The sequence below is a fragment of the Trypanosoma cruzi genome, genomic scaffold (genome assembly GCF_000209065.1).
Source record: "Trypanosoma cruzi strain CL Brener 1047053516259 genomic scaffold, whole genome shotgun sequence".
NCBI lineage: Eukaryota > Euglenozoa > Kinetoplastea > Trypanosomatida > Trypanosomatidae > Trypanosoma > Trypanosoma cruzi.
In genome coordinates, this window is record NW_001849462.1 from 59,524 (window position 1) to 78,623 (window position 19,100).

A 19,100-nucleotide genomic window follows, 5' to 3' on the forward strand; every position below is an offset into this window, starting at 1 on the left:
GTACGCGCCTTCTGCTTCCTCATGAAAATCCTTCCAGCATAACCTCTCGACAGCGGTAAGGAATTCCACGTGCCAGATTGGGATGCATTCTTGCGGGAGAGATCTTGCCATGACGGCATCAGCGTCCGCTGTCACGCTGCGTGGGATTCCGCAGTGCCAGGGGAAAATGTGGAGCCAACTGTGTGACCTCGATCCTCCAGTGAAAGCGGCACGGTACAAATCTCTTCGGTGAAGTCGTCGTGCACCGCCAGCGGGCCAAGGCATAGCGCCTCCATCGCCGACAAAGCATATGTGGCAACAGGAACTCGTGTGGGCGATTGGGATGCTGCTGCAAGGCGGAGAACTGGGAAGTGTCTGTGGTCATGCTCAGTGGCAGGACACTCCGCTCGGCAGGATCATGCAAGGCTGCCAGCAGCTGCGCGGTGAGGCCCCACAGGGAGCTCCGCTGTCCGGGGAATGGGGTGGCAGCGCGGCGGATCCAGACACACATGCCCCCAGCGAGGCGTACGCCGCCTCAACGGCCGATAGTCTGACACCGTCCAGGGCGTCCCTGGCGTGCCGTGGCTGGAATACGTCCAACCCGCTGCAGCTCCCATTACCCCAGACAACAATGCGGTGCTCAGCATTTGGGGCGCGGATGTGGTGCGGGGAGATCTCCATGTGGCGGCGGACGCGTCGCAGTCCGTTGAGGACGGCATCTCCCGGCAGAGAAATGGTCGTCGCTGCCTTCCAATGTATTGACGACGGCATGGTATCCAAGCAGATTGCGCCACGCACGTCCTCCATATACCGGAGACGCGTGAGGTGTTCGTGCTGCGTGGGTGCGCGGAACCCAATGATCCTCCGCAGCGGTGCTGGACTGGCTGCTGGGTGGAAAGAAGCACCCTTTGATGATGCGCGTGGGCCGAGCGATGCCGTGCAGCTGTCGCGGTGCCGCACTTCCAAGCCGTGGAGGTGAATGGGAGCTGGACACGGTGCGATTACCTCGCCGCCGTGGTGAAACGCAGTGTGGACGCATCCAACAAGGCAGGATTGCATGGTGTGCTGGGACGCACCAGCCTCTGCGCCCAGCCGCGGCTGATGGCAGAGTAGTGCGGTCTACTTTGGTGTCTGTGTGAAGAATTTTCCCGTTCTTTACATTGTGTTACGCGCCGATGGTGCGTTGGCGTTTTTTGATTTGGTAGGAGACTTGCGTTTCCGAAGAAGCCGTTGCAAGTGTTCAGCGTCGTTGTGAATAACAGATGTGAACCTGTCCCCGTGAAGGTGACAACAACGACCCCGGATGGCTTCATCTGATGTCTCACAGTGAGTTTATTGAACAGGATGTTTGATGTTAATTTTGAGGGCTTTTGTGGGGAAGGTGGGAGGTTGAGGGCATGAGGACTGAATTCATTTGTGTGGCTGCGCTCCGTTGAGTTGCGGCCAGTCGCGGCACTCTTTTGGGGTTTGGCGGCTCGTCTTGTTTGCTTAATTCCCACCGCAGCACGTGGATAACACCGATCCGAGGAACATTTGTTTGACGGCGTGTGAGCTGCTGACGTGCGTGGTGCATGGGCTATGTGATTGTGTGGGGAGGTGCATTGGGGTGACGAATAGTTTTCTTTGGCGTGTCGCGGTGTGTCGGAATGGTGTTCGGATGACATGTGGAGGGTGTTGTTTGTGGTTTGTGTGTCTTTTCTGGTGGAGCCGACATGTGTGCGGGGATTGCGGCATTGCTGGCTGACAGCTCCACGTCACTTTTCAGCATTCCTGGATGTGCTGAGGAATGACGGCTGGCGACCAGCGTGTTGGTGCTGCTGGTGGGAATAAGTGCATCGGGAATAGGTCATTTTCTCTTTTCCGTGCTGGAGCCGATGGACTGGCACGAGGGCACCGGCTGCAGGCTGCCTGCCAGCACGTGTGAGCAGCGGATCCATGCACACACCGACGCTCATCACAAGAGCGTGTGCAATCACAGTGGCATTTGTGGCGTGCTTTTATGGACGTCAGCCCACCGAAGAATGTGTGAAGCAAACGGCTGACTGCACACGAGGAAATGAGTGCGTGCACTGTGCCGTGTTTCAGCGTTGATGGCAGAGCGGCAGGAGGCCCGTGCTGGCAACTGAGATGTTTGCGTCGCGAGGGATGTCGGTGTTGATTTTGGATCGTCGAGGGTGAAGTGATTTTGCTGCTGCCCGTGTGTGTGGCCACTCCGGCGGAGGGCGGACACAAAAGGGAGGAATGCAGGCGCTGCGTGTGTGTGTGCAGGTGCCATGCAACAACGTCACAAGAAACATGCTGCGACTCGGTGACCCTCACATCGTTGTGGTCCTCACGCACAGCGGAGGCACGGCGCACACCGATGCACTTAGTGGACGGAGTGAGGCATCTTTCGAGGCGCAGCAGGGAGCAGGATGTGTTGACGCAGCCACGACGTGCATGGAGTGTCACGATGGCACAGTCAGCTGCTTCTGGTGGAATAATTGCTTCTCGGAGGCAACAGAGAGAGGGAGAGAGCTGCTCCTGCTGCTGGCGTCGTTGCTGCCTCTTGTGGCCTCCCATGCCGATTATTGTCTGTCCGCTGATCATGGGTGGTGTGCCTCCACTAGTGACGTCGTCTGCAGGCATTTCACAGCACCAGTGAAACACACATCACGTCGCATGCTTTGGCTGTGGATGTGGTGTCGTGCATGCAGCCGGCATTATTTTGCCCGACTCCTTTTCACTGCTTTGCGACAAATGGATGCGTCGCCACCCGAGTCATTCACTGCAGCTCCGTGTGTTGTACTGCCAGCACAAGACTCTCCTGTTGTCTGGCGCCTGGCTGACAGTCCAACACCACTGCGTTGGGACATGCAAGGATGTGGACTGCCGCTCACGGTGTTGCGCACCGCTGTTTGGATGCGGCAGCCACACGAGCGGATGTATTGTGGCACAATCAAATGCGTGAAGTACGCGGAATCACAGCGGCTGCAGTAATATCAGCGGTGTGGCACCACGGAGTATGTGAGGGGGTGATGCATGATGAATCACAGTGGGCGGCATGCGAGGGAAGCGCACCGCGACGGAGCGTCGTCCCGCCCTCAGCCTGCAGGAGAATGTACGCCCACAAAATATATGGACGAGACACCACCAAACACACATGCCCTTCCATGCACCAATAAATAGGAGCGAAGGTGCGTTCTGGTGTGTGGGAGTCCACTCACACATTTTATTCCCACCGCAATAAACGGTGAGGAATCGGGTGCCACAGCAACGAAAGGAAAAACAAACATCTATTGCGGCACTTTACCAGCGAAAGGCAGGAGCAACACAAACCGAATTCTTGGCTGCATCAACACAAGAAACATTCACAGGAGGGAAAAAAAAAAAAATTGTGCACCCTGCAGGAATCCCCAACACACGACCCAGGCATGAAGGTTTGCCCTCCTCAAAAAAACAAAACAACACATGCAGACATCTGCCAACATTCAGACAGGAACACAACTAAATGATTGCTTGCTTCATTCCATTCCTTACGGTTACATTTTAGCATGCGGCCGCTGCGGTAGTGGCCGGGCCTGCATGAAGTGGTGTGCGCTGAATATCAACGAAGGCAAAGGGCAACTGAACCGTTTTGTGATGAATATCGGCTGCACTTCCCGTGGACCAACAATCCACGTGGTGTGCGGGGATCTCCCCCTTTTTTATTGTTACTTTGCTTTTGTGTTGCTGTGTGCGCTGCACCTCCTCTCTTGTGTGTGTGCGTACCCTCCGTGAGGGGTGCAGACACGACGGACCGCTCTCGCCGTGTGTGCATGCGGTGGAGCCTTGTGTGCCGCTCCTGTTTGCTTCTCCCTCCTCCATCTGCGTGTTGTTGTTGCGGCAGGGCTGTGTGTGTGTGTGTGTGCTGCCGTGGATTGGAGTGTGTGTCGTGCGTGGTGTGCGGCGTACGGTGCATGCCTGGCTGCTACCCTCTCCTCATGTGGTGTGCCCTCTGTGTGTGTCTGCCGCACCTCTCGTCTCCCCTGTTGCTCTCCATTTCCCTCACTGTGCAGATCAGCTCCACACCACTGAACGACCACACTCACGATGATGACGTGCCGTCTGCTGTACGCCCTGTTGGTGCTCGCCCTGTGCTACTGCCCTTCCGTATGCGTTGCGCAGGATCCTGAAAAAGTTCAAGCTCCTGATGTTACTTTAACCCCCAGCGTTACACTGTCCCTTCCATCAGAGGAACCGCTTGAGGAGGCCGGTGAGTCAGAGTCGCTAAATACGGGGGCCGATACGGAAAGGGGAAAAGCTGTCTTAGTGGGAGAACAAAGTTTGGCACATCCGGAACAGCAATCAAAAGGCGCACTCAGTAAGTTGCAGACAGAAGTTGCGAACAGTACTACAGAGACACAAAGTCTCACGCACCCATCCGCAGAGAAAGCAGGTCAGAAAGCCGAAGATCCCGCAAAGACGACCAAGACGACAAACAAATCTCCAGCCCAGACGACCACAACCACAAACGCACCAACCACGACAACCACCACTGCGCCAGCCACCACAACACAGGCACCAACCACGACGACTACAGAGGCGCCAGCTGTGTCGACCACCCGCGCACCGTCACGTCTTCGCGAAATTGACGGCAGCCTCAGCAGCTCTGCGTGGGTGTGTGCCCCGCTGCTGCTCGCCGCATCCGCGCTGGCGTACACCGCTGTGGGCTGAAGAGGTGTGTGCGGGCTGTGCGTGCCAGCACTCAACCGCGGGGATTTGTGCGCGTGTGTTGTGGTTCACTGTATAAAATAAGAGGAAATAATGATTGTGTTTTGCTTCATTTGCTTCTGCTGCCGTGTTGCGTGCTCCGCGTTGTGCCCCGCATCCGTCACGTTGAACGCATCGCGGACACACTCTTATGCATGCGCAGCACAGCCCCGGGTGTAGTTTTCTTTTCTTTTTTTAATTACTGTTTTTTATTGCTTGCTTTTAAACTTCTCTTTTGCAGGGCTGTTTGAAGGTTCTGCAGTTGTACTGATTTCATTTATCTCGTGGTGTGCGCTGCTGATTCTGGGGTGTTGCCATTTTTTGCTGTGCGTGGTGTAGCGGCCGTGTCTTCTTTTGCTTTTGCTCTTAGTTGACGGGGAGTTAGTTTGTGCTGAAGGCTGCACGCAAGTGACGGGAGTGATGGCGTTGATGATGACTGGCCGTGTGCTGCTGGTGTGTGCCCTCTGCGTGCTGTGGTGCGGTGCCGGCGGTGGCTACGCTGAGGATGTCGATGTTGTTTTTGGTCATCCCGGAACTCGTGGCGAACGTGGAGGTGGAGCTGTCGGTCAATCTCCTCCCGCAGGTGGGAGTAATGGTGGCAGTGGAGGTTCAAAGGCTGATAGTCCTCATGGAAGTGAAAGTGAACCCTTGGATTCTACTTCTGATGAAGAATCATCATCTCTCGATATCGATCAGGAATTGGATCCAAATCCGCCTGAGGAACATGTACTCCAAAAGGAAGTGGACCCCATAGGAAAACAGGATCACTCAGAATCAGGGCCTCAAGATGCATTGCCGCCTGATGCGAATGGAACGGTAACACTTGATTCTGATGCACAATTACAGTTGTCCGATACCAAAAAAAAACAAACTGAAGTTCTTACTAATGTTGGTGGCGGTGAAATTGCGGATGGGGAAAAAGACAGTACCGGCCGCAGTAACGGGTTGTCCCCTAATAAAAGCGACCCCCCAGCACTGTTAGAACCAAGAATCAAAGAGGTATCACAACCAACAGAACCTTCACCACCACCAGCAAATCTATCACCGGCGCCACAAGAACTTCCTACGGCAGTATCACCAGCGGAGCGGCCACCAGCAATAGCCGTTTCCGCAGGAGAAACAAACCCAACAGCATCAACAGGCTCACGGAATGCAACAGAAACGACAACCACGACGTCACCGTCACACAGTAAAACGGCGCCTGAAGCAGCGGAAACACCTTCAGGAAATGGTGAGCCAAACCAAAAAATACAAGACACGGACACACCAGATTCGATGAAGGATGGACCTACAAGTCTTCCAGCGGAAACAGTAGTATCATCTGTATCTAAAAGCGGCATTGGTGGAGCTCACAACAAGGAGGACAAGGTTGACGACGGCGCTCAACGGCCTAACACCAAAGAACCACAAGACGGGCCCGAAGATGGTAATACCAACGATGCTCCCACATCCACTGAGGCGGCACCACAAAAAGCACTAACAGCCACCATCACTCAAACAAATGTTACGGCTACAAAAGGCGACAGCGACGGCGGCACTGCGGTCTCCCACACCACCTCCCCTCTTTTGCTTCTTCTTGTTGTTGCGTGTGCGGCTGCTGTGGTGGCCGCGTGAGAGTGAGTGTGAGAGAGCCATGCACCGCCCGCACACACACTCTTCCTTCTCTCTCTCTGTGTGTGTGTCCCCTTGCATGGACTCTCGCCCTCACCTCACCCCACGAGGCACACACAATAATGTGCCCATTGTATATATGCATGCACACCCATGCAGGCCCGTTGGTGCTCTCTTTTGCACGACACGCACCGCTGCCGTCCTGCCTGGCTGCATGGGCGGAGCACCGTAACTGTTTCTGTTTTGTTTTTATTGCATTGAGTGGGCGACCTCTCTCTCTCTCCCTCTGTGTGTGTGTTTTGCTTTACGGGAGCAATGAGAGTGTGTGTGCGCTGGTCGTCCCACGCTTCGTTTCCTTGTTCTTGTTTTATTGTTTTTATTGTGTTGTGGTTGAGTGCACACGTTGCACTTTCTGATCGGCTGCATGCTTTGGATGCGGACACTGGAGTTTTCTTTTTTATATATGTTTTCGTTTTTGTTGAGGAAGCGCCAGTTTCTTGTATTCTTGTAAAGTCATTAAGATTGTCTTTGGCTTATGAAATGAGTCCTTTGATTCACGTCACCATGCGGTCTGCATCGCCTCTGGTGCTGCTATTGATGATCTGTGCGATGTGATTTGTCGGCGGGTGTCCTGCTTTCATCCTGAAGTATTCCCTATTTCGAGAAGATGTGGAGCGCTCCCACAGCGAGGTTTATCTCGTTTACGGTGAGGAAAATGCATCTCAGGGCGCAGGATGCATTGCGGGTGTGCAGCGGCGTCTGGAAGGACCGAAAGGTGCCCATCCGCATTAAGACTTCAACAAGGAACCCGTGTGGCATCAGGAAGGAGTGCGGCTTCTTTTGGCGTTGCGCAGTAAATTCTTTGGACGACGCGTTTGGCTGTAAGAATGGTGCTTTGACCTTTGCGCACGAGAACATCCTTGCCGAGGAGACTGTCCCTGCTGCTGTAAACCCGCATGCGGATCGTCTGCTCTTCCAGCCACTGGAGGGTCCGCTGACTGTGTCCTCATTTGCCACGGGCAGCGTTTGCAGTTTTTTTACGGTAACTTCTGGGCATCGTTCCGCTGGTGTTTTCAATGCTTTCATGGTGCTGCACGTGGCTGCGGCGTTTGGCGGTGTGTGGGTACTGCCGTGCGCCACGCTGGAGGATGGCCGTCCAGTCGCCGGCGCCATGCACTTTTTCTGTCAGTTTTATTTCACGGATGCATCGCCACCCGCCTCGCCGCGCACCTGTTGGCCCATGCTCTCGGGTTCACCTGCCCGCACATGGCAGGCCGCAGCATGGTAAGGAATGTTGCCGGTGTGCGTGGCAGAGCGCTGTTGGCGGTGGTGCACTCGACGAGTGCCGCGATGCCTGCAGGGGAGCACCACGACTGCGACGGCATTGATGGCATGGAGCTGCAGGATGACGATGGGAGCGGGAGGACGCTGGAGTCGCACTGGTCACAGCGCCACGCGAGGGATGAGCGGATGGCACCGATTGTGGGCGCCGGCTGCTGCAGAGGAAGCGCTTCGCACCGAACATGAGTGAATATTGCTACATGCTTTGCGCATTGGGCGTTTCTGCCAGATGCTGCGCGTCGGACCGGTATTCCAGCGGTTGGTGTAGACGGAGTATCCTTGAAATGTCAGCAAAACGCCCGATGGACAGTTGCCCCATCAGTGATCCCGCACTGGATGTGAGGGATGCTGCCGCTGTTATTTGGAGGGGAGAATATTTTTCTGCGATGCCTGGGGATGAGTCATCTTCGTGGTGTCTGGACACGCTTCCCACCAACACGACGGATGCGAGGGACCCGGAGGAGACACATCTGAGTGCTGTAGCGCATGCGGCATTGAGGTGCCTCAGTATGCAGGTGCATTTGGAAGTGACTGAAAAGGGCAACGTCCGTTGTTCCATGCACGGACGGAGCGACGATTGCGTGGGCCGCTCGACCCTGCGCTGGGGGAAACGCTATTTGCCGTGACCACGCGCAGGTGTGCACGATATCCGCCACCAGCGGTAGCCTACTTCCGGTGGTTCCGTGGGACGGCGAGGAGAGAGCATGTGGAGCAGGACGGTTTCACCGGCATCTACTGAACAAGGATTGCCAGGGGCATCCGTCACCGTTGCGGGGAGCATTGATCCCGACCACGGCACACCACCGAAGGATGTAGACACGGCTGTTCCCGAAAGGAATTTATTGACCGAGGAGAAGTGGATCCGGCCAGGATACCCCGACAGACCGCGAGAAGCTTCTCTCGGCGGCAGGGATCGAAGCAGCGAGACGGACGGCGAGCAGGCCCGTCCCCGACTCCCCGTGATGACACACTGCTGCTGCTTGTCCCTGTCCGCTGCTTCTTCTGCTTGTCTCTGCCGCCGCCGTGGCAACACTCTATCGATTTGTGGTGTGGTCGGCGTTGCGCTGCAAGGGGACTGCGCTTCCTTCTGCTTGGCCTGCAATCAGCACTGGAAGCCCAATAGAAAACGATCCATTTCAATGGGTCTCTTTCTCCATATGCATGTGCTGTGTGTACTCCGTCTGACTTTGTGTTTGAAATTGGTGATACTCCCGATGAGCACTGCTCTTCTTGTGTTGGTTGCCGATGTGGGGCCACCGTATGGTCGTATGGCTTTGCTTGTGTGCTTGTTGGATTTTCTGAGACGCACATACACAAAAAACGGTGCGAGTCAAATGTGCGCACACAAGGCACACACACGCATATCCAAGCACATTGTCTGTGTGACTTCTACTTGACATGGTATGCGGGGCGGGTTGGTGCGGTAAAGGCCGACGGAAGCTGGCAGCCGCGTGAGCCCAGCAATGGCGTTTGTGGTTGTGTGCGGGATCATATGTTCCATCAGATGCTTGACGCCGTTCATGGATTGTCCAAAGTTTTTTACTGCGATGCCCATGCTGCGGCTGTGCTAAACTGCTCAATGCGTCTCCATGATCTCATGGAGCACGGCGTGACGCTGCTCGGGGACCTCATGACGCCGCGGCAGCCGATTATCAGCAGCCCTGCGCCCTACTTTTTGCCGTGGAGGATTCGTCTGTGAGCCGCGTGGCTGAGGATTGGATGGCAAAGGTCCCGCACAGGGATGCACACATCTTTGCGTTGGGGTGCACCCCGCATCGCCGCCTTCAACTGGTGCGGGCTCGGATAGCGCCGAGGGCGATGCGTTCCAAGGACAGTATGTTAGACTTCGCCGCCACTGAAGTGCTGGTGTTCCACCCCAGCATGCAGAATGAGTTCTTTCAGCTGCTGTCGCCACTGTCGCCGCCGACTCGAGAGTCCGTTTTGAACGTTGCTGAGTCACTTATTGTGGCGGCTTTTCACGCCATGAACAACGGTGTGCCTGTTATTCGCCACCAAAACAGAGGCAGCATCTGCCATGGGTTTGCCAGGACCTTTTTTGAGGGCTTTTCAGGCTCTGCTACGACGAGCCGGATTTCGCTTAGGGGCGCCGACAGCTGCGGCAACCCGGTGCGGATCATCGTTGATTGGGGCTGTGTCACGGTGACGCCGCTGATGCACCAACGCACATGTCAGTGTCTGCTTGATGACCTGATGCCGCTGGAGAATAAATTGTATGAGCAGACCCGTAGGAATCGTCTGGGTTTGGGCTCGAAGCGGCAGTAATTGATGAGGAAGATGTATACTAGTGCTCCTACCGTCATTGTTTTCTTACGCAGTGCGTGTAGGAGCTTTCGGCGGCGCTGAAAAAACTCCACGCGTATCACCCGGGATTGGCGCAGGGCGGGGAGCCGAAGGCCAATCCTGCGAAGCTGGGCAGTGCGGTGCGGGCTCCGCCGGAGTTTCGGGAGAGGCAAGCCAGACCGTCGCTGCACATCGATTTTTTGCGCGAGGCTTGTGGCACAGTACTGGGAGAAGCGAATGGCGGAGGTGTGGGGGGTGGAACAAGACATCGCCGTTGGGCACAAACTCCTCAGGAAATACGTGGATGGTGTGCGGCACCTGACGAGGGATGCCGCAACGTCCCGGCCTGTGCGTCTGTGTCTTTTCCTGTCGCTTGTGACTGCGAGCAGCACCGACGAGTTGACGGAGGCCAATAAGCAGCAGCTGATCCGAGACGGTGGACTGACGCCCGAAGCCCATTTGTCTGCGAATCTTGAGTATCTGGCGAGGAGGTCCGGGAGCGTGCAACCAGAGAGCACGGCGTCGGCGCAGAGCTAACGGAGCACGAGTGCCTCTGCGAGCAACGCTGCGACGGACGAGGATCCGTTTCTGAAGCAGAGCTGCATGATTATGGAGACGGGCAGGAATAGGATGCTGCGGGTTGGGCTGTCGTTGGCATCGGTGGAGCGCGATCATGCGATGAGGCCAAATGGCGCGAGTTGTGGTCAAAACAGTGGAGCATGAGGGAAAAACGCCGGGCCGCTTCAAGGGTGTGGTGGCAAGTGGGAGAATCATCCCGATCTGTGTGGCGGTGGTGGTGGGACGATTGCCCTCACAACTCCTCAGCGCATAGTGCTGCTTGTTTTGGGTGGTGTGGCCTGCAGCGAGAGGCGCTCGGTCCATGAGATATCCAAAAGGTATGGCCGTGAGGTGCTCATTGGGGAGCCTCGCTGCGTCCTGAGGTGCGTTTGTGCAGGGAATTAGCACCCTACGGCACTGTGACTCACGGGCGAGACACGCACAGGAATGCATCGAGGGCCAAAGAGTGGAACAGATGCAATCACACACGATTGCGGGTGTCTGTGGAAATTGTGTGCGCTTCTTCCTGCATTCCGTTCCTCTCCATGAAGCGTTTCATACAATGCACGTGTGTGTGATTCAACGGCTGCGCTGCTTGCCTTTTACCTTTGTTTTCTTGCGTGTGCGTTTGCGGGCCATTTCCATGCAACTAAGAAGGCGGCTAAAAAAGGAAAGACATTTGTGGAGCATGCACCCACGGCTTCAGTGTTCATCCACTAGTGCTGACCTTTTTTGCCAGGGCATTTGTGCACGCTTTTCCCTCCATTGTCTATTTTTTTCGCGCAGGAATCAACAGGTGGGCATTCGTGAGTGCTGCGGCGGGCTGTTGTTGCCCTCGCCGGAACGCGCTTAACGGCGTCAGTTCCATCACTTTTTGCACAAAAGGAATGGGACTTTCTCCGGATCCTCACCGCAGGCGCATGCCGTGGACGGCCGCAAAGGAGTGTGTGCCCGGTGTTGTTCGTAGCTCCAAGGAAAAGATGGTGTTGGATGGTGCACGACGAGTGGATGTGGATTGCGTTGACCGTGCATCGCAGGTGTATCCGCTGGAGGCATTGCGGGCGGCCGTCGCCACATGCGAGTACAACATATTTAGAGGAAAAAACATTTTTAATTGGTCTCTCAGGTGGAATCCAATGTGCTCAGGCAATGCTTTACGGCAAGGAGTGGCCGGAGGGGACGCACGACGAGGACGCCACTCGCACCGCCATTTATTTCCGTCGCCGCGAGACCACAACGCTGTCCGCGCCAGTACGCCTTGCGGATTTTCCGAGGCGGCATGCGCTGTTCTGTTTGTCGCCACTGTTCCCCCATCCCCGAGCGTCGGTGCAGACGTCCCTGTCGATGCAAGTTCCTATCGATTGCGGACACACCCATTGATTGATGCGGCCGGCACCGCCCCCAGCAGCTGGTGCACTGGGACTGGGGACGAGAACACAGCAGACCAAGTTCGGTCAGATGGTGCTGGCAGCCCTGTCAGCGTCTCGCCTACCACAGCGGCGAGCACAGAAATCGACGGGAAAGGAGAGGAATCAAATGACTGCCAGGGAAACAATTGTCTTTTAACATCGCTCCCAGTCAAACAGCCGGAAGAATTAACGACAACATCAGTCACTAACAATGACGAAGCAACAACGACCACCGCCGACAGCGACAGCACCACCGCGGCCTTCCAAGCCACCTCCCATCCTTTGCGTCTTATTGTCACGTATGCGTGCTGCTGCTGCTGCTGCGGTGGCGGTGCCTGCATGAAGTGGAGTGCGCTGAATATGGACGAGGGCCGAAGGCAACCGATCTGTTTTTGTGATGAATATTGGCTGCACTTCCCGTGGACCAACAATCCACGTGGTGCGTGGGGATCATTCCTTTTTTATTATTGTTACTTTGCTTTTGTGTTGCTGTGTGCGCTGCACCTCCTCTCTTGTGTGTGCGCACCCTCCGTGAGGGGTGCAGGCACGACGGACCGCTCTCGCCGTGTGTGCATGCGGTGGAGCCTTGTGTGCCGCTCCTGTTTGCTTCTCCCTCCTCCATCTGTGTGTTGGTGTTGCGGCAGGGCTGTGTGTGTGTGTGTGTGCTGCCGTGGATTGGAGTGTGTGTCGTGCGTGGTGTGCGGCGTACGGTGCATGCCTGGCTGCTGCCCTCTCCTCATGTGGTGTGCCCTCTGTGTGTGTCTGCCGCACCTCTCGTCTCCCCTGTTGCTCTCCATGTCCCTCACTGTGCAGATCAGCTCCACACCACTGAACGACCACACTCACGATGACGACGTGCCGTCTGCTGTGCGCCCTGTTGGTGCTTGCCCTGTGCTGCTGCCCGTCCGTCTGTGCCGCGGCACCTGAATTGCCTGAAGCTTCTTCCAATATAACCACGACGAATAAAACTCAGCCTCCAAATGAGGATGCGGGTTTGTCAAGGCCGTTAAATACGATGCCTGTTGTGGAAGAGGAAGCAATTGACGTCAAGGAACCAGTTCCGACCGGTCCGGAACAAAAATCAGCTGATGTGACCGTTATCTTACAGGAAGAAGGTACGAACGATACGACAGAGTCAAAAAGTGGCCAAAGTATATCCGAGGAACAAGCAGACAAGAACGCCGAAGCCCTTTCCAAGAGAACCACGACAACTACAACACGCGCACCAACGACAGCCACGACCACCACGACCGCTGCGCCAGCCACCACCACCGCCACACCGGAGGCTCCTACTACGACTACCACCCGGCCCACGCACCGTCACGTCCTCGCGAAATCGACGGCAGCCTCAGCAGCTCTGCGTGGGTGTGTGCCCCGCTGCTGCTCGCCGTATGCGCGCTGGCGTACGCCACTCTGGGCTGAAGAGGTGTGTGCGGGCTGTGCGTGCCAGCACTCAGCCACGGGGACATGTGTACGTCTACTGTGGTCCGATGTATAAAGTAGGAGTAATTATGATTCTTTTGTTTCATTTGCCTCTGCCGTGCTGTGTGCTCCGCGTTGCTTCCCACATCCGTCACGTTGAACGCATCGCGGACATACTCATATGCATGCGCACTGGAGCCCTGGGTTTTTTCTTTCTTTATTGTTTCATATTGCTTTTTAAACTTCTGGTTTGCAGGACGGTGTGCGAGTTCTGCAATCGCACTGATTCCATCTGTTTCGTGGTTTGTACGGCTGCGGCTGCGGTGGTGGCCGCGTGAGAGTGAGTGTGAGAGAGCCGTGCACCGCCCGCACACACACTCTTCCTTCTCTCTGTGTGTTTCCCCTTGCATGGACTCTCGCCCTCACCTCACCCCACGAGGCACACACAATAATGTGCCCATTGTATATATGCATGCACACCCATGCAGGCCCGTTGGTGCTCTCTTTTGCACGACACGCACCGCTGCCGTCCTGCCTGGCTGCATGGGCGGAGCACCGTAACTGTTTTGTTTTGTTTTTATTGCATTGAGTGGGCGACCTCTCTCTCTCCCTCTGTGTGTGTGTTTTGCTTTACGGGAGTAATGAGAGTGTGTGTGCGCTGGTCGTCCCACGCTTCGGCTTTTTGTTTTGTTTTCCTTTTTGATTTTGTGGTTGAGTGCACCCATTCCGCGGCTGCGTGTGTGTGTGTGCGATGATATGAGTAATTTGCGTGTGTGCTATCTGCCTCTCTCTGCCGTTGCTTTCTTCAGACTCTCTTGTGGCGCACAGCTGCTCCGCAAGTATAGGCGCTGCCAAACACACAAGCACATGCACACACGCCATGCCGTGTTTAAAAAGCTGTGAACTGGCGTGAATGCTGAGAACGCACGCACGTTACGGAGGGTCACGGAGGGCATTGTGGAGGTCGGTGTGTTGGTGCTTGTGGCTGTATTTGGCAACTCTCATATCTACCGTGTTGGAACGGCCGGTGTGTTCGTGGGCCGCTGAAGAGAGCAACGGCGAAAATGGTGACTCCCACGCAGTGCGTTCACAGTAGCATCTCGGTCAGTGGCAGCACGGGGAGAAACAGTCATGACAATTGCAATGCCGTTACGCTTTTTTTCGAGCACCGCAAGAAAGAGTAAAATATATTTGCACACACGACGCTTTGCACCCCGCTCCAGGGCTGGGCATCACGATGAGGCTGCCGTGCGGTGATGCCATATGATATGAGCTGCTGGGAGAGAAAGAGAGAGCGTTGTGCAAGTGGTGGCAGGTTGGTGGACTCTCACACAAATACTGCAACACCACGAGGATAGCAGACTAAACATTCCGCGTGCAGGGAGCGTTGCGGCCGATAAGGAATGTGTGCGACGGTGATGGACGCTCAGTCAACGACGGGTTGACGGTTTCTCCCATTGATGGAGTCGGTGCGCACGCGGTGTGTATTGCCGCCTCTGTGGTCTCCTGTTACTCCACTGTTTGTTCCGCATCCTGACGCATCCCTTGCACTAAATCGTTTTATTTCTTTTATTTCTCTTTTTCCTTTGCCTTCCGCCTCCCGCAGCCACGCTGCGCTGCTACTCACACGAAACTAAGAAATGCATTCACCTCAGGCCATGCGCCAGCCACGCCATGCCACGCCGCTACACCCATTTCTGGTGTTGCTGCTGATGTACTGCGCCACTGCGTGTATTGCCACTGCACCCGCTCTGCAGCACCGCCGTGGATATGACGAGACGATGGGGAGTAGCGGCCCGCTGCCGACCGCAGTGTTGCATGAGGTGCCACGCAAGGGACAGGGTGCCATGCAGGCGTACACCGTCGCCGCACAGGATGACGACAGTGGCTGGGAACCGATCCGCATCGGGGTGTTCACGGATGGACTGAAGAGCACGAGGGGGAAAAAGACGTACTGCGAAAATGATGGGGATGAGTGCGACAACATCTTGGGGGAGTGGATAACTTGTAAAGAAGAACATGTCTTGTCAGTTGAAAAGAAGAGATTGTACACTGGAAAGATTCTCCCCGGTGCTGTCAAACTGCACGCTGAGCGACTACTTGTGAGACCCCCTCCTGAGAAGATAACGGTTCCGAGGACTATGGGAAGTCCGTGCGACAGGTTTACGGTTCCAACTGAACACATAAAAAGTGGTGTGCCTAATTTTGATTTTATCATCTACGCTGCTGCTGGGCCATCAGGCACGAATGGCAGGGCTGTTTGGGCGGCAACTTGTAACACATGGGGAGATCTTCGCCCCTCCATTGGCGCCATGAACTTTGATCCGAAGTACATGACTGACACGGCGTGGAGCGTTCGCGTTGCCGCACACGAAATTGCGCATGCTCTTGGGTTCAGTAATGATAGTATTGAAAGAAGCAGCATCGAAACTTTTGAGAAAAGTGTGCGTGGGACACACCGCAAGATGGTGGCAGGGAATCACGTTCAGGAGAAGGCGAAAGCGCACTTTGGTTGTAAGACTCTCGAGGGCATGGAACTGGAGGACGAAGGTGGCACTCGGGAGAAAGCGATCCCTCACTGGAAGGGGCGCCACGCGCGGGACGAGCTGATGGCTCCCACAGTCGGTGCCGGCTACTACACGGCTCTGACGATGGCGGTTTTTGCGGATATGGGATACTACCGCGTGAATTGGAGCATGGCGGAGCCGATGAGCTGGGGCCACCGCAGTGGCTGCGACTTCCTGGAGAAGAAGTGCAAAGAAGCCAAGGATTTCCCCGCCAAGTATCCTCACATGTTCTGCGATGCTACCGACAAGGAGACGCTTCGCTGCACCTCCGACCGCCGTCACGTCGGGACGTGCACCGCAAGCATCGTTGAAAACGAGGGGAGCCCTGCGGATAAGGACGTTTGCCCTGTAGTTTCTTTGTACTTTCACGACACGTCTGGGATAAAGTACAATACGTGCTCGGAAAAAGGTGTAAATTATCTCCCTGGGTCGCTGACTGGCGGTGACTCGTGGTGCCTGGATGCGGAATTACTGTCGAAAAATGATGGCGGTAAACATAAAAACGTCAAGGGAGTGTGCGCGCAGGTGTCGTGTGAGGAGGGCACAGTGAAGGTGAAGCACCTCGGCAGCAGTGAATTGTGGCATGATTGCCCCGATGGCGGAGAAATCCCAGTGACGTTGAAAGATTTTGAGAAAGATGGAAAGATCAAGTGCCCGAAGTACGTTGAGGTGTGCACCATTGCCGGCAACGGCAGCAGTCTTGTCATTCCGAGTGTGTTGGAGGATGACAAAGGAGAAGAGCAAGAGGAGCAAGTAGAGGAGTCTGTGGCTGCTTCGGCGTTGCCTCCTGCACAAGAACCTCATGCAGAAGCGTCTTCCCCAGTCCAACCTCTTGCAGAAATGCCTTCTCCACGGGTGCAAGAGGCATTGCAGCAGCCTCGAGAGGAAATTAAAGCACAAGCGTCCACTGCAGAGGAACCTCATGCAGAGGAACCACGTGCAGCAGCGTCCACCGCAGAAGAATCTCATGCAGAAGCTTCCATTGCAGGCAAAGCTTCTGAAGCTCCAGTGGCTCAAGCGGCATCACGGCAGCCTCAACAAGAACGTGAAGCAGGGCAAAATAAAACGGTGGGGGAATCTGCCACTACACAGCACGTGCCGGCGAATACATCGCAGGGAAGTGTAGGGAAGGCGGCGGCTTCGAACTCCCATGCCGTTGGGGAAGCAACAGGTGATGGCGGCACCATGCGTGAGAGCGGACTGCTACCATCGCTGCTTCTGCTTCTGTTGGGACTGTGGTGGTTTGCGGCTCTGTGAGGAGTGACTGGCTGCCGCGTGGAGCACTTGCGACCTTCCGAGCACACAATTACTTCCAAGAACTAACTTATCCTTAGGATAATTTGCTTTTCTTGCTTTTGCTTTGTTGTGCGTTCTTAATTTTTTCTTTTACTTCTTTTTATTCCTAAATTATTTTGTGTTTTTTTCTTTTTCTTTTATCTCTCACTCCCGCATCCCTCTTTTTTTGCTTTTGGGGGCAATCACTATGGACGTTCTTTTTTCTACTCTACTCTTTACAATTGTTTGTTTCTGCTGCGCTCTTCCTGCGAGGGGTGCCGTGTGTTTCCCGCCCAACCGCTCCACTCGCACACCCACCGACACGCTCACGACGACGGCCCTGTGCGCCTCGCCTGCTGCACGCATGAGGCGGGGCCGCGACGAACGGCGCGCTGAGGGAGCCGTGACGTGTGGGCGTGCGACGAGGGCCTGTGGGGCGGAGCACACATTTCTTCCCTCTTGTTTTGTTTTCTTTGCGGCCAGGGCGGGCAGACACCCGCAGCGCCACACACACAGCCACACCCTGCCGCCGTGTTTTTTTTTGTTTTCTTTTTATTCGATGGGTGTGTGCTGCCACCGTGCGTGATTGTTGAGGTTGGGGCCGTGCCGCATGTATCGCTGTCGTCCAGCTGTTCCTATTGCTCTGTTGATGTGCCTCCCTGTGCTCCTCCTCATTTTTCCCCGTTTCTCCAGCACACAGAAAATAAGTATTTGCACAGTGGTCTGCAGTGAGGTCTTGGCGACAGCGGGACGTGGGCTTGCGTCCCGTGCTGTAATGATGACGCGGCTGCACGATGCCCGCCATGTGTGACGTTGCCTGCTCTTGGGGTCATTCCTCTCTGCCCCCTGTTTTTGTTTTGCCGTGTGCGTGCGTTGCTCGGTGTGTGCTGACGCGTGACGGACGGTGCCACGTTGGATTCCTCTGAAGATGACAGTCGCTGTGCTCTCGGCACACATCCACACACTCTTCCTTTTCTCTCTGTGGGAGTGATTGCGGCAGGGCATTGCTGCGAGCGTGATGGGGACCACGACGGCGTCACCCCTCGAGAAGTTTCCGCGCACTGTCGGTTGTGGAGCGGCGAGGCGGTTTGCCTGCAGCCCGACTGACAGAACCGCACAGTCGTTTCATTGCGGTCACTCCGTCGGCATCACCCGCTGCGGTGGTGTCCGCAAGAGCCGCAGCCCCGATGGGGATGGCCTCGTAGTTGTCTGGTGGCTCAGAACTTCAGGCCCTTCGCCCTTCAGAATTGCCCTGCTGCTCGACTGGCGCAGCACCATTCATCGCTCAGGCCCCGCAGCGGTTATTTGCGACCTGAATTCACGCCATGAGCTGCGGGACGGTCGCTCAGCATCAACGACGGCAGGAGATGATCTCGCCGCCACCCCAATCGACATGGAATCTAAACTGTCCGACGACCCGGCACAGGCAACGCGGATCAGCGGCCGCAGCGTATCGTTCCCGACGTGACTGCACAACGTTTACTGTGTGTCTCCCACTAAACGTCCACCCGTTTACATGGACTCGGACCACCATCTGCCATCCCACACTGCAGGGACGGAGGACGGCATCCCGCGACAGGCAGGCATGCTGCCACGACGGAAGCATGTCGCCATTTCCCTGCGTGAAGCTGACTGTGATGCTTCCACCACGGCGTGTGCAACGCCTCTGGCCACTGTGATCACATGGTTGGAGATGCACCGAGGCACCGTACAAGCGGCAGCCGTGACATTCCCACAGGAATCTGTACGGACGGAATGGAGCAGGCCGAGTGTGTTGCAGCGGCAGCCTGCCCCGAGCTGAAGTGCACCGCAAACGGGAGGACCGCAATCATACCCTCCGTGGTGGCTTCTCCATGCTGCTAGAGGTCCGTGCGAAACAGCTTGGTGCCCTCCCGATCCCAAGGCC

At 55.8% G+C, this 19,100-nt stretch overlaps 5 protein-coding genes and 3 pseudogenes across 5 annotated transcripts, besides 5 other annotated features; all 8 read left to right on the plus strand.

Moving 5' to 3' along the window:
- Positions 1 to 5,464: part of a sequence feature (areas not merged during assembly with more than two copies in the genome that could not be assigned to a particular haplotype) that runs on past the window's edge.
- On the plus strand, positions 4,051 to 4,674 carry Tc00.1047053504155.70 (mucin TcMUCII, putative; the record flags this gene model as incomplete). Its single annotated transcript, XM_812750.1, has 1 exon — positions 4,051 to 4,674. The coding sequence occupies one exon, from the start codon at positions 4,051 to 4,053 to the stop codon at positions 4,672 to 4,674; it is 624 nt and encodes a 207-aa protein (XP_817843.1).
- Tc00.1047053504155.80 (mucin-associated surface protein (MASP), putative) lies at positions 5,131 to 6,324 on the plus strand (the record flags this gene model as incomplete). The annotated part of the gene is made up of 1 exon (XM_812751.1): positions 5,131 to 6,324. One exon carries the CDS (start codon positions 5,131 to 5,133, stop codon positions 6,322 to 6,324), a length of 1,194 nt encoding a protein of 397 aa, XP_817844.1.
- Positions 5,465 to 16,942: a sequence feature (areas merged during assembly that could not be assigned to a particular haplotype. This can correspond to areas where the two haplotypes were merged or to regions with more than two copies in the genome that were merged during assembly.).
- Tc00.1047053504155.91 lies at positions 6,886 to 7,812 on the plus strand (annotated as a pseudogene).
- On the plus strand, positions 7,845 to 8,288 carry Tc00.1047053504155.100 (uncharacterized protein; the record flags this gene model as incomplete). The annotated part of the gene is made up of 1 exon (XM_812752.1): positions 7,845 to 8,288. One exon carries the CDS (start codon positions 7,845 to 7,847, stop codon positions 8,286 to 8,288), a length of 444 nt encoding a protein of 147 aa, XP_817845.1.
- Tc00.1047053504155.110 lies at positions 9,082 to 10,485 on the plus strand (annotated as a pseudogene).
- Positions 11,332 to 12,045, plus strand: Tc00.1047053504155.125 (annotated as a pseudogene).
- Positions 12,778 to 13,428, plus strand: Tc00.1047053504155.140 (mucin TcMUCII, putative; the record flags this gene model as incomplete). Its single annotated transcript, XM_812753.1, has 1 exon — positions 12,778 to 13,428. One exon carries the CDS (start codon positions 12,778 to 12,780, stop codon positions 13,426 to 13,428), a length of 651 nt encoding a protein of 216 aa, XP_817846.1.
- Positions 14,993 to 17,176, plus strand: Tc00.1047053504155.150 (surface protease GP63, putative; the record flags this gene model as incomplete). Its single annotated transcript, XM_812754.1, has 1 exon — positions 14,993 to 17,176. The coding sequence occupies one exon, from the start codon at positions 14,993 to 14,995 to the stop codon at positions 17,174 to 17,176; it is 2,184 nt and encodes a 727-aa protein (XP_817847.1).
- Positions 16,943 to 17,102: a sequence feature (haploid, non-Esmeraldo-like haplotype).
- Positions 17,103 to 19,100: part of a sequence feature (areas not merged during assembly with more than two copies in the genome that could not be assigned to a particular haplotype) that runs on past the window's edge.
- Positions 17,259 to 17,360: a sequence feature (T-rich).